At 42.7% G+C, this 14982-nt stretch overlaps 1 protein-coding gene across 14 annotated transcripts in view; it reads left to right on the top strand.

Moving 5' to 3' along the window:
• Positions 1-14982, top strand: part of ANO4 (anoctamin 4) — a 381203-nt gene that overhangs the window by 261028 nt on the left and 105193 nt on the right. For 12 of the 14 annotated variants that reach the window (XM_070254006.1, XM_070254005.1, XM_070254008.1 and 9 more), the window contains one exon: positions 989-1120. The exons of the other annotated variants lie outside the window; for them this stretch is intronic. In XM_070254006.1, coding sequence (XP_070110107.1) covers positions 989-1120 — 132 coding nt within the window. The remainder of the gene's footprint in view (positions 1-988; positions 1121-14982) is intronic. 14 annotated transcript variants of the gene reach the window in all.

The raw sequence follows: 14982 nt of genomic DNA on the forward strand, positions 1-14982 counted from the left end.
GTCCTGGCTTTATTCACTGGCTGGGTAATCACTCCTCGTAGGTCTCCTTTGTGATGTGTAAAGTGAGATTGGTACCCGTTCAGTCTACCTCACAGAGAAGCTATTTGATATGTGCTCTTGGAAAACAATTTCTTCCAACGGTATAGGTACCTGAGGTAGCATAATCATTTTAAAGTCTGATGTGGTATTTGCTCCTTCTCGTGGTTTGCTGTGAATAATTGAGAATCTGGGCTCTTGGAAGCCAGATGTTTTCATCAGCAGAAGTCAGAGGGGATGGTGAGGTAACCAGGGGTAAAATGTGGCTTGAAAACCACTTTTAGGACATGTTGTCTGCCTTGACTTGGAATCGTTTTGTGCCCTGGCCAGAGTGACACATATGTACCATGACACCCCAGTGCAATGACAACCATGGGGTCAATTTGAGAAGAAAACATGGAAGCTAAACAGCCTGCTGTCTGCTGAGAGGCTGCTCAGGGAAGATGTGAGATGCAGAAAGGAAATGGTCAGGCTCTCTCTGCACAGTCAACCCACTGGGAGGTGCTGTCAGGACCCCTGCCCAAGGTTAACTGCCGCTAGAGCTCTTCCCTGACCTCAGATGGGGAGATTTTCCAAGCACAAAATGGGTATCTAGAACCTGCAGAATGTAAGAACTTAAGGTCTCTACTGCTTTGCTTAAGGGACTGTCAACTTCCTTTCTAGAGCTTTCCAGCCTTGTTATGACTCCTTCGTTATGTACTGGCATGTGAGTGGACGTTTAACTTACAGCTGCTATTTCGTAAACTATAGTGTCAAGGCCCCTTGGTGAAATTGAAAGAACACTGGAGTTGCGGCTCCCTTCTTTCCATCAGTAAAGTGGGGGTATCTTGAGTGCATGAGAGTGTCCGGAGGGTGTGGCATCATCATTACGGCTCTGTGGAGAAGTCCCACCTGTGTTTCGGGGCCATGCTGACATGCTGTACCCTTTGGTCTTGCCTTTCATGTACCACAGGATCGATAAACAAATAAGCAGTTTTCGGAGATGGTTACCTAAGAAGCCAATGAGGCTGGACAAGGAGACACTGCCAGACCTGGAGGAGAATGACTGCTACACTGCCCCTTTCAGCCAGCAAAGGATCCATCAGTGAGTGTTTCCAGTGAAAGCCTTTGTCTTCCTAAGGACTTGCAGCTGTGGTAGAGCCTGCTCCTGCGCGCCTTGGATTCCTTGGCACGTGGAAGGAACAGTTTAGAGCCCTTCTTCCCTAAAAGTCCTGTGTGAGTGTTCATATCCCTGTTGTATTAGGGTAAGCTAACTGCTCTAACAAACAATCCCCACATCTCAGCAGCTTAACGCAACAGAACTGCATCCATATGTGTGCTGGGGGAGTGACCTCCATGGTGATTCAAAGAGCCGGGCTCCTTCTGTCTTGTGGCTCTGCCAATCCCCAGTGTTCAGAGCCCCTTCAGGCTCATCTACATCTCACCAGCAGACAGGGAAACTGGTGTACCCCTTTCCCTATTGAAAAGAGGGGTTGTTTTTTCTTAAATCTCAGTTTGCTTCTCAGTTCCCCTTTCTTCAGTAACTCACCAAGTTGCCCCAGGAAAAGCCACGTCACTTGGCAGCCAGCTTCCTGGTTCATTTATCAGACAGTCTCTGAACAGTAAATTGTCACTTTTGACATGCAGGGGGGCCAGGAGGGAAGCTGGCTACGTAGTTGAGCCTTTGAGAAATTGCAAAAGTGATAGAGAATTGACTCTGAAGCTTCTGAGATGATGAGAAATCATGGCAAGCTGGCAGGGTTAGTGGTAGGAGAGAAAAGCATTCTGAAGACTGTGAATGACTAGGCAAAAACAGCCTCCTAAAAGGGGGATAAATCAAGTCACCCTAGCCTCACTCTCACCCAGACTCAGGAATTCCTGGCGCTCTCTGCTCCAGCCATAGAGACAGCCTCAGTAAAAATGACTTACCTGAAAGGGAGGAAAGGGGTGACAGATTTTTTAAAAAATAGGTTACCAACTTTGAGAAAAAAATAAACCAAATGGCAGCTGTCAAGTTGCAGGAAGTACACAGTGGGGGCACGTTTCAGCAACAGAAAATCAGTTAAAGTCTGCAGACTTGTAGAGGGCAAAGGAGAGAAGAAAAATCACAGAATACATGTTCTGTATCAAACTATATAATGTATAATGCAAAGGAAGAAATTCGGTAGGCCTCTGAAATAGCCATACCCTGGGTCCCCACAGGTCAGATTGATGCCAACCCAACCACATGATGTGAACATTTGAAAGAATCGTTAAAGAAGACATGAAACTCACAGGCCTCAAAATCCTGGTTAAATCCTCCATGAGAAATAGGAACTGAGAGGGACTCCGTGTTAACTCGGAGATTAGGACCTATGGGTGTTTTCTAAAGAGAAAAATAAAAGCTGACATGTTGCCACTGTTAATTTAAACCCTCACCATACCTATGTTGTTCATCTTAAAGTTTCTTACATAAGTGATTGTTTGATTTTAAATCCTTCTGGAGTTGAGTCTGATTTATGTGCTGATTTCCCCTTTGCTTCTCCCCTGCCTGAGAGGGTTCCTACCACAGTGCAGGAGGGTCTCAGAATTTTTGGATGGATGGATGGATACATGGATATCTAGATGGATGGGTGGATGGGTGGATAGATGGACAGATGAATGGACAGGCAGACCAATGGATGGATGGATTGGTGGCTAGATGAATGGAGGACTCAATGAATTATATGGTGTGTACTCTGGGTTTTGTTTTACTTCAAAGACATAGATAAGTGGAAGAAGAATGGGATGGATGGATAGTTGGATAGATGGATGGAGGAATCAATGAAGTATATGATGTTTACCTGGAGTTTTGTTTTACTTCAAAGGGATACGGGTAAATGGAAGAGGAAGGTTCCCTTCTACTCATCTTCATGCCGGTTATGTTTTCTGATGTTCTTGCTTTACAACAAAGTTACTCGTCAGCATTCTCAATGTCAGAAGGAGGCACCCATCAGGATCTCTAGGGACTAGAACCAAGAATCATATCTTTACAAGTTTTTAAAAATATATAATAAATGAAGGATGAGAGCATGTGGGATAGGGGTTTTCAGCCATATCTCTCATATATTTGATAATCCTTTTTGACATGTTTGGACATTCATTCATTGAACAATTGATTCATTCAACAGTCACTAATTTTGTGTCTGCTTCTTGCCAGGCACTGTCTGGGTACAGAGGATATAAAGATTAATACTGTCTTGATTCCAGCCTAGTAAGGACAGCAGACCATTTAATATAGTTGTAAATAGTGTGATGGGTGTGACTTGAAAGAAAGGGTGTTCCATTCTCCAGATTTGGAGGGAGGTTGGTAAGAGGTGAGGGTTGATCACAGGAAGAAAATTCTTGAGGTGGGTCTTGAAGGATAACACTTGCCAAGACAGGTAAAGTGGGAAAGATATCCCAAGAAGAGAGAATAATGTATGTATAAGAGAATAAAGGCGTGAAACAGAATGGAGTGTTTGAAGAACTACAAGTAGTCCTCTGTGAATGGGTATAGGGTGTGAGAAAACCCTGTGTTATTGAAAAAAGAGAGTGATCAATGGAAGATGAGCTTTCAAGACAGGAGAAGTAAGGAGGAAAAAGCAGAGGGACAGCTGGAATGGAGCAAACCTAAGAGCCACACCTCAGTGAGACCAAGAGGATAGTTTAGGCGGTTCTATTACACAACTGGGAGATGAAAAATTAAAGTGTCTTGAATGTTATGGGCAGTGGGGATTTCTTTCTCTTTGAAAATCATCATCCATGTGGACAACATCCCTTTAATGAATATGTAAAAGTAAAACTTGAAGAACACTGGCTGTCAAGTTGGAAATAATTTTTTGGTACAATCAGAAAAACATTCCCCTAAGGATGCTTTGAGGGTGATATTAATGGATTTAAACTAATCAGAAGTATCTGGTTAATGAGTTCTGGGAGTTAGAACACGATCTCCTGGTTTTCCAAACAGGGTCCAAAATCGTATGTGACTTCTTGGTTTTGCAGAATGTTTGATATTCTGTTTGTCTAGGAATAAAAAAGAATAATGGAAATTTATGTGTGTGTACATGAATATAGTAGAAAGACAGAAAAGAGAATTGGAAGTTTAATAAATAATGATCAGAGTGGAAAAGAGCTTTAAAAATATTTCACTCTCAGAATAAAACCCAGACATGTAAGTTGGCTCACCAGCTCCTGCTTCCATCCCACGGCTGTGTGCTTTGGCCACACTGAACTGCTTTGATCTCCTTAACTCACTGTGTCCTCTTGTTTCCTGTCTACACATGCTCTTCCTTCTGCCTGGAATACCCTTCCCCTTAGGCTCCCTTCTTTCAGATTTCATCAGAGACATTTCCTCCAGAAAATATTCCATGACTTCCAGCCTATACCCCCAATTCTGGGTGAGGTGCTCTCTTCTATGCCTTGGTAATATTTTTTTTCCTATCATAGCCCTTAATTAATAGCATCCTCCATTTTTCATTGATTTTTTCTAAACTACAAACTTCTTGAAAGACAATGTCTGTATCACCATTTTTGAGTCTCATAGTTGATTCCTAATAGTATTTGGTTAAATGAGAAAATAGATAGAAATGAAAATAGGAGAATCATGCGAGTAAAGGATAAAGATGAGGTGAAGTTAGCTCACTGCACATTCAGCTCAAACCAAATCCAAGACATTTTATCCTCAAATGTGGACCACTTCCGTTGTCCCCTGCCTCAGTAAATGGCACCAATATTTGTCCAGTTGCTGAAAGCAGTGTCTGGAAGCTATTCTAGACACCTCCCTCACCTCCACTTCCCACACCTCCTATATCTCCAAGGGCTGAAGATTTTACATCCTAATTGTCTCTTTAATCCAGCAACTTCTCTCTGTCTTCACCACTATTATCTCACTTCTAAAACCCAGAAATAAAGTAACAAGTCTCCCTGGTTCTATCCTTGCCCAGCTCCAATCCAGTCTCTCAAGTGCACAGAGAATGAGGTTTTCAAAAATGCACGTCTATTCATGTCACTTCATCCTGTTTAAAAACTTTAGAATAAGTACCAAAATTTTTGAGGTGACCTACAAGGCCTCAGATGGCCTGGCCATGCTGCCCCTCCCCTCCAGGCTTATCTGCCTTCACTGCCTTCCACCCTTCACTTGTTATCATCCAGACACAGACAACCTCTCTTCGTTTTTTGGGATGCATTTTGCCTCAGGGCATTTGCAATGCTCTTTTCTCTCCTGGAATTCTCGTCCCATTCCTTCCTCCTTCACCCAGTTTACTCTTATTCATCCTCTAAAGCTCAGTTCCAAAGACTCTTCCCAGGAAAGCCCTCCTCCCATCCTTCCAAAAACCACATCACCTTGCTGTATACTCTTATCCTCATGTTTCCTACGGTAACATTTTTCGTATTTGAAATTTTACAACATTTGGTATTATATGATCAATGCCTGACTCTCCAGGTAAACTGCGAACTCCATGGAGGCATAGACCATATCTGTTTTTGCTCACAGTTGTGTCTCCTACACCTAACACAATGCTTAACATACAAGAGAAGCTCAGTACTTGTCTATGAAATGAATGGCGTAAGGATAAAAGTGTTAAAGACCACACAGAATAATCCTAATCTGTATTTTGAACTATATTGTATGAAAGAATTAAAGTTGAGAATCAATTAAAAAACAAATAACCTAGCATTCTATTTGAACATATATATCCATGTTCAAGAAGCAATAAAAGCAAACCTGTACGTGCGCATCTCTATAGGACAATGTAGAATGCTGTTGGTCGTTTTATATGGTATCACCAGAGGTGGGCCTACAGATGGGAAAATTCTCACTAGATGCCAGACACTATTTTAAAAACTTTAATCCTCACAACAACCCTATGAGAGAGGAGGTATTATTATCACTATTTTACAGATAAGGAAAATAGGACACAAAGAGGTTAAGGAATCTGTAGTGGGTCACATAGCTAGGCTAGTCTACCTCCTGAACAGCTGCCAAATATCAGAGGTTTGACACTGTAGAAGTTTATTTGTTGTTCGCATCATTGCTTAGTGTGGGTCACATGGGAAGGGAGGTGCAATGTCTCTGCTCCATACAGCCATTTGGGTGCCCAGGCTACTTCTGTCTAATAACTCTGCCATCCCTTAGATCCTTTGCATCTGGTTGTCAGAGGAAAAGAAAGATGAGTGACTTTGTAGGAAGGTTTTATGGGCCAGGTTTAGAAGCGGCATACCACACTTTCACCCACATTTTGTGGGCCAGAGCTCAGTCATGGAGTTACCCCTAACTTGATGGATGCTAAGATAACTATCTGGGTGCTCAGGAGGAAAAGGGAAACAGGTTTGCTGAACAACTGGACGGTCTCAGTGATGGAGCAGGAATTCAAATTCAGACAGAGGCTTCAGATCCTGCACTCTTAAGCACTGCGCTCAGCTGCAGGATTTCTCAGGCCTCAACAGCCTCAGCGCTGTTGGCATTTTGGACTGAATAATCTCTGTTGTGGGGAGCTGTCCTGCGCATTGTGGGATGGTTAGTAGCATCCCTGGCCTCTATCCATGACAGGCTAGTAGCAGTTCCCTCCCACCTTAGTTGTGAAAATCAAAAATGTCTCCAGACATTGCCAAATTTTCCCTGGTGGCGGGGGTGCAAAATCGCACCCCTCTCCACTCTTGAGAACCCCCGTTGCTCTGCTGTCTTTTATCATGTGACACCCTTCAGGCAGGACCACCCACTCTCTGAGATAAATTAAACCTCTAGTCGAATCTGATGACTGTGACACACAAGTCCATTCAGGAATTAATTTATTCCTCTTCACCGCCTTGCCTGTGAAAATTGGCCTGCTTAAGTATCCCTGCCCTTCATTGTTAAAATGGCATTAGCAGTCACACCCTCGAGGCAATTACTTTCTAAAGTCAATCTCATAATAAAGGTTTTCTGCTGGTAGACAGAGAAAGGAAAATGTGAAAAAGAGTTATGTCACTTTTTAGTAATTTTATATATATATATATAGTATATTCTTTCAAGAAATAGATCAATTCTGAGTTGTCTTTCAGAAAAATGTTTGTTAGATACAGAGAGCAAAATGTTCCTCCCTGTATTTTTATTCCTATTACCATTATTTTATTTTTATGAAAATCCATAAAAAGTGAAGTGAAATTAAATATTGACCACTTCATAAGAGAAGGGTATGAAATTTGTCTGTTGTGTGTGCATAAGTTTAAATAGATACTCAGTCATTCATATACTCCAAGCCCATTGTTGTTCTGGATGCTTAGAAATCAACAGTGAACAAGTAGGCAAAGATCCCTGCTCTTCTGGAGCTTCTGTTTTAGCTGGGGGTGACCAGCAGTAAGTTATAAACCAATGGTTCTCAATTAGGGGGTGATTTGGCAATGGCTGAAAACATTTTTTATTGTCGCAACTCAAGGTGGAGAGTGCTACCAGTAGGTGGAGGGCAGGGGTGCTGCTCAACATCCTACAACGCACAGGCAGCCCCACCACAAACAGGTATCCAGCCCAGAATGTCAATTATGCTGAGGTAAACATTAAAAAAAAAATTTGTAAAGCATGTTAGAAGGTGATAAATGCTATAGAAAAAGAGAAAAGAGGAGGTGGGGGAGGGGAATGAAGAATGGTGGCCTGGGGACATGGGTGTATGTTGCATTTTCAAAGACTGTTTATTTTCTTCAGGTTAGGCCTCAGATGGAAGGTGTAATTAGAGAAAGAGAGAGAGGGAGAGAGTTCCAGGGAGGAGAGGAGCCAGAACAAAGGCCCTGATCTGTAATCTGCCAGCACATCTGGGGGTGTATGAGGAAAAGGAAGACCCTTGTGGCTGGGACAGAAATGACAAGGAGAGAGGCAATAGTGATCAGTTAGAGAGGTAGGAGGGAGGCTGATTATATACAGCCTGGGGGCCATTGTGAGGACTGGCTTTTACCCAGGAATCCTTTGGTCTAACGACTTTTGAAAGAATCATTCTGACTGCTCTGTTAAGAACAGACCACAGGGAGCAAAGGTAGAAGCAGGGACCAGTTAGGAGGCAATTGCAGTCATGCCAGTGAGAGATGGTATATTTATATATATTTTTTACATTTCTAGCTTTTGAAAGTCTCCAATGAAAATATATACCTCATGAAACTTAGCATCAACCCGTTTTCTTACACGGCTTGGTTCTACATAAAACTTTTTAATGTGGGTCCCGGGCATGTATAAAATGGACATTATAAAAAGACCCCTTGAAATGTAATTTGCTCACGTGTCTCTCTCCCCAAGCTAGAATGTGAGCCACTGAGGGCAGGAACTGTGTGCCTGGAAGCCAGTAGCACCCGTATATGATCATAAGACCTAACAGAACAGGAGAGGAACATGTCAGATTTGGCATTATCATCACTGCTGGAGGACAGAGCCGGGGCTCCAGTGTCAGGTTCTCTCATCTCCTAAACCCAGAACATCCAGATGAAAAGTTGAAAAACATAGTCAGCCAGTCAATTGTGGTCTTCATATTCAGCTTGAGTTTATCCCTGGCTTGATTTGTGTTTGGTCACAGTTCTGCTAACTGATAGTTCTCTATCTATTAAATCCTGTTACCAGGACTAATGCCTGACCCTAAGATGTTTGGCTCATGCATCACACATTTTAATTCATGTGTTATGTGCATATAGAAAATGGGCAATATAAAAAGACCACTTGACATGAAAATTGGCTTATATCCCTTTTTCTCCCCTTCTAGACTGTGAGTTAGGGAATAACAAAAAAAGTCTAGGGAATAACAAAATGACATTGGTCTTGGTGCCCAAGAGACCACTAACCATGGAAATCTTGGTGCTAGGCCAGCAAGGGCTGATAAAGACAAGAGAAAGCTACTGAAGGTTTGATAGGGGGAGATTATTTGTAACCTCCCTTTGATTGCCTTCTTATCATTTGACCTTCCTCTCAACCAAATAAGCCAGCAGACCATGGCAGCGAGGTATGGACAATAGTGATCAGCCAAATGGCAGTCTTCAAGTCATGGTAGCAACAATAGTAATGATAAAAAGTGATGGTGACCACCATTTATAAACAGCTCCTGTGTTCCAGAGTTACACCCTAGATGCATTACAACTCTGAGGGCAGAGGTAGTATGATGAAGGTCAGAGAGACTGAGTGGCTTGCTCAAGGTCGCTCCAGTCAATATTAGATTAGTGTACAAGAGAGAAGTGTGTTTTCTCCACAGTGCTGCCACCTCAGCTACGTGCCACATGAGTGGAGCCAAAGTCCAGTTACTCAGCCACATTACACTAGTGTGAGCCTGTGGGTACAAAGATATCTGATTGCCTTTGGAGTTTATATGAAAGCATTTGAGGTGGGTTAAAGAAACAGAATAGTATAATATAAATATTCTGAACCAAGGAGAATATGGGTTAGAATAGGTATTCAAGTTCAGGGAAAAAAATAGGCTCAGGTTTGCAGGCCTCCATGGCCTGTATATCTGTAACGGTTGATAAATGAGCCAACAAATTGGCCTTTCAGCCTAGTGGGTAGAGCAGAGGGAGAAACACAATAAGTCACATCGTTCTGATTGTTGGAGAGAAAGGAAACCAATCCTTAGTGAAGGAGAATGTTACTTAGCATTTTCCTGGCATTTGCAAGAAATAAAATCCTTGCATGGGGAAGGGGACTCGGGACGAAATAGTGGACGATATCCTCAGCAACCTCCTTAGAGCAAACGCCTTCTAGGGCTTTTCTGGAGGCTCTTTCTGGTAGGTGCCTCAGCGTGGTTCTGGAGAATTCGTTGCTCATGGCCATAACTGTCTGCGGGAGTTTAGGCAGATCTTCAGCGAAATCCTGCAATATATCCTAAACTAATCTCATTGTAAATCTTTGTTTGAGCTACATTCTGCAAAAATTAAAGCTGAGAACTGATTAGGAAGCAAATAGCCTCACATTCCATTTGAACATTTACTTGTGTTGGAGGATAAGTAAAAGCAAACCTGTGGGTGCACATTTTTATAAGTCAGTGTATGACACCTTCTGGTCTTTTTATACGGTATCACCAGAACTGGGCCTACAGGCTGCTTACACCCATGATTGTGTGGGAGCCTAAAGATCTGACCCCACAGAAAGCTCTCCTGTACTAGCCAGCTGTGAGGCTCCGAGTGGTCAGCATTAGGGTCATCCATTGTATTGAAGCATTGTAGTTCCAAAAGGCCCCTCTCAAAACTCAAACAATTTCAGAGAAGGTAATTGAATACGACAGATGGGAGTTTATTGAAGGAATAATGATAACTAATATTTATATGGTGCTTACTAGGTTCCAAGTATTTCACAGTTATACACTCATTTAGCCCTGTGAGTAAGGGATAGTCATTATCTCCATTTTTATAGAGGGAGAAACTGAGGCACAGAGGTTAAGTAACTTGCCCAAGGTCGCACAGTTGGTAAATGGAAGGGCTTGGATTCTAAGGCCAGGCATTCTGGCTCCAGTCTTAGCCTAATAACATTATGTATTAGTTTTCTACGGCTGCTGTAACAAATCACCATGAATTCCATGCCTTAATACAAATTGATTATTTTATGGTTCCGTAGGTTAGAAGTCAAACATGGTTCTCACTGGGACAAAATCAAGATGTGGAAGAGCTGCATTTTTTCCAGAGGCTCTGGGGGAGATTTTGTTCCTTTGCCTTTTCCAGCTTCTAGAGGCTGCCATGTTCCTTGGCTTGTGGCCCCTTCCTTCCTTGTCAAAGCCAGCAACAGCAGTTGAGTCCTTACATTGCATCACTTCAGTCTGACCTTGCTTCTATCTTCAATTCCCCTCCTCTGACTCTTCTGCCTTCCTCTTCCATTTTTAAGGACGCTTGTGATTACATTGGGCCCACCTGGATAATCCAGGCTAATCTGTCTCTCTTAAAGTCAGTTGATTAGCAACTGAAATTCCACCTGCAACATTAGTCCCCCTTTGCCATACAGCTTAACATAGTCCCAGATCCTAGGGATTAGGATGTGGACATCCTTGGGGGCACTTATTCTGCCTGGCACAGCTAGATAAATTTGCCGATCTGCAGAGACCCAAGGGTCTAGGATGGAGGACAGGCAAGTTTTTGTGGAGGAAAAAAAAGAAGGAAGGGAAGGTTGTGGCAGTAGGATTTGGGGACATTAAATGAAATAACATATGTAAAGTACTTAGTCCAGTGCCTGACACAATAGAAAGCACTCAATAATCGATAGTTATTGTTATTACTACAACTACTACAGTGAGCCGGGAGTACAATGAGAACCCTTGGGAGAATCTCTGAAAAGTTGCAGTCAGTGTATAAAGGTGACAAAGACTAATTTTTGCAAAGGTCAATATCTGAGCTGAATTGGAATAGCATTACTTTTAATCTAAATGTTACTCAGTGTTCTGGATATGTTATGAACTGAATGTTTGTGCTGCCCCTCCTGCCCCCCATCCATGTGTTGAAATCTAATCCCCAGCGTGATGGAGTTAGGAAGTGGGGCCTTTGGGATGTAATTAGATCATGGCGGTGGAGCCCTCATGATGGGATTCCTGCGGAGAGACCAGAGAGCTAGCTCACTCTTTCCACCTTGCAAGGCTATAGTGAGAAGTCTGCAACTCTGAAGAGGGCCTTCACTACGACTTGACCATGCCAGCACCTTGATCTCAGACTTCCAGTTTCTTGGAAATAAATTTCTGTTGTTTATAAGCCACTCAGTCTAGGGTAATTTATTGTAGCAGCTTGAATGACTAAGTCAGGATACGTTATCTTTTCACATTTATTTATCAGTAACATCTGTGTATTTGATTTCTAAACTCAGCATAGCCATCTGAAAATAATGATTCTTCTAGCAGATGCCTTTTATTGTATTTTCTTTTCAGTGTTTGGGGCTTTTCTGTTGTTTCATCGATCTGAAATCTTTAGAGAGTCCTTTAGGCAAAGAGATGCTGAGATTGATGGAGGGAGGATTAACTTTCCTTTAGTGCCCCTTGATTTACGGCCTCTCAGACACTTGTTTTATTGCAGTCACTTATTTGGCATTAGGATCCTCAATATGCAGGTTGTTTTTATTGAACCATAGAGTCAGGGGAAATGTGTTTCTGTCCTGGAAAGTTTGAAACAGAGATGAAAATGAAGCCACATAGCCTGAGATTTGTGCTTCTGAAGATGACATGGCTCCTTTGAAGTGGGATATAACTTAATGAGTTCAGTTCAAGGGACAAACGATTTACCTAGCTAGTCATGTGGGAAAAGTGTACCTTTGGGTGTCTGGAGATCCAATAGGTATTTAGCTGTGTTTTCCTAGTATTTGTGGGACCAACTATAAATAAGTCACTCAGAAATTGCCATTTATCCATCTGTAAATAAAGTCTTTTTCATTTATCAATTCATTCATTCAAATGTTTTTAATGTACTATTGTGTATGCCAAGGATTGTACTGTAGTAGAGAAATATGTATGTTACTGTGTGTTCATATGTATATTTATGTATGTGTATATATATTTTTTCATTTAAATTTTTAACTTGAGCATGTTAAATTTGATGGGAAAGATGTTATTTTACTCTTCAAAGTGGCAAAAAGGCAATTTAAAGCATCTCTAGGAAAAAGGAAAATTTGCCAAGTTTAGGTACAGTGAAATAAGGAGGGGTTAACATAAAAGGAAGGAAAGAGACTTGGAGCGCATGTGCGGGTAGATTGTATGTGATGTAATTACACGGTGCATGAGATCAGCAGCAGCAGCAGTGGTCAGAAGGAACAGGGGAAACCAGCGTAGCTCTGTGCTGCCTTCTTCGTCCATTGTCTCATTTGACCTTGGCAACAACTTTGCAACATAATTTCATTATCCTCACTTTACAGAAGTGGAACCCAGGCTCAGAGAAGTTAAATAGTTTACCCAGGGCTACACAGTAACAAGCAGACTTTGGGGTTAGAACTTAAATCTGCCTGATTTCAAACCTGAGCTCCTTCCATGATACCACAGCTAACATTTATCGAGCGCTCACCGGACATCTGGCCATCTATGAGGCTAGTAGTTTAGAGATGGAGAAATGCAACAGAGAGGGTAAGCCAATTCTGAGTTACACAGCTGGCAGAAGCAGGAAACCCTCCTGAACAGTCAGATGCCATGAGCTCACTCTTACCTACTCTGCTGGTGCCCTCACACTGAGGTGCTCATTTATCTTCATTAAGGTTTCGGGATGAAAGACAATAGATTTATCTCTTTTAAATCCCTACTGTTGAATCTAAGAGAAGAGCAATCCTGCTTCTGACAATTTTAAGGCCTAAGGCAAGACTACAAATGAAGCCTATAGACCATATGTCTAAAAAATTAAGATTGTGTAACAAATTACGTTAACAATTAAGTACAACACAGCCTCTCCTCCTACCTTGTCAAATACACCTGCATAAAAACCTGGAAGTCCAAGTTCTCAGGATCCTCAGAGATCTGTTCCACTGGGGAGGTATGGGGGAAACTGTCTCCCCATCTATGGCCTGCCCTCTTCTCTTCCTACCCTTAGCTCCATCCCACGTTGAGGGTCCTCAGGCTCTTGCATGTGGACACCCCAACCCCATGTCCAGGTGCCATCCACATCCCCTGCAAGCAGCCTTGCTACTTGTCATGCATAGAGGTGTCTTCAGGAGGACAGACCTGGAGTAGAGGCCCACAAAGACTCAGAGGTGGGCTTAGGGCTTTTGGTGCAGGCTCTGGGTGGGCACATCCCATTGGCGTCACCAATACCTCACCCCACAGGGAGCAATACAGAAGGGGAAGGCCCATTTCTGAGCCCTCTAGAGTCCAGGGCTGGGGCAGGGTATTTCTTACTCTCATGTAAGAGTGGCACTGGGAGGGAGCAGGAGTTAAAGCTATGGTCTTTGTGAATAGTACTTTCAAATGACCACTAATTCAGGACCATGTCTTAGAAATGTCTTTATCCCTGAGAATAAACCTGATTCTTCTCATTTCCCACTTTCCTCACCCCTAATGTTGTACCCACACCATCAGTTTTGCGTTTCCCATTCCTGATTAATGAAATCACCACTGCATGTTGACCACCTTTGACACTACCATCTTCCTCACTATCCACCATCATCTCCAAATCTTTTTGGTCCTGGCTCCTCCTTTCTGACCTCACTGCCTTAGTGGAAGTGGCCACCAGCTGTTGCATGAACAATTATAAGTCTCCCTATCTCCTCCATCCTACCCCACTCCCAAATCTGTACAACATATTCATGTCACAGGTCATTTTGCAAGGCTGATGACAAGCAGATTATGGGCTGGATTTCCACCCTACCTCATATCCTTAGTCATGTACCTTCAACAGTGAATAATATGCATTACCACGTGTGGTAGCATTGCTTCCTCGCTTAACAGCTTTCAAAGATTCCCTAGGGCCTTTGAGATAAAGTTCAAACTCTTTAGCATGGCACACAAAATTGTTTTTCAGTTTCTGGTCCCCTCCCACAGCCTCCTGGGCTGGATGGGCTGGACACTCCTACCACACATGGCAGTGGAAGTTACCTGACTATCCCATGACTATTGTACCTTCTTCCTAAGGTGTGTACTCTTTCCTCTCACTCTCCGGTGAAAGCCTGCTCTTCCCTCAGGAACTAGTTCAGGTGTGGTGTTTATGAAACCTCTACATCTCATGCAGACGGCGTTAGACTTCTGGGCCCATTAGCCTTTGTAAATGCTTTGACTATGGCACTGATTATACTATATCACAATTATTTGTTTCTATGTCTCTGTGGTGCACAAAGCACAATTCAGCAGACAAAAGTTGTTAGGGGGGAGTTAGAGTCTTTACTCAAGTTTCCCAAAGAACACAAAGAGAAGCCAAGTACGTGGTCCTCAGCAACCACTTATCACATCCTTTCTTTTTCCTTCACACCCTTGTGTAATACCCCTGACAAAAACATTCCTCATCCATCCTAGCCCGCGTGGTTTTTCTTTCCTCTTCATTGTTCTGGTCCTCACCCAAGCCTCACCCCTCTCTCCCATCACT

The sequence above is a fragment of the Equus caballus genome, chromosome 28 (assembly GCF_041296265.1).
Source record: "Equus caballus isolate H_3958 breed thoroughbred chromosome 28, TB-T2T, whole genome shotgun sequence".
NCBI lineage: Eukaryota > Metazoa > Chordata > Mammalia > Perissodactyla > Equidae > Equus > Equus caballus.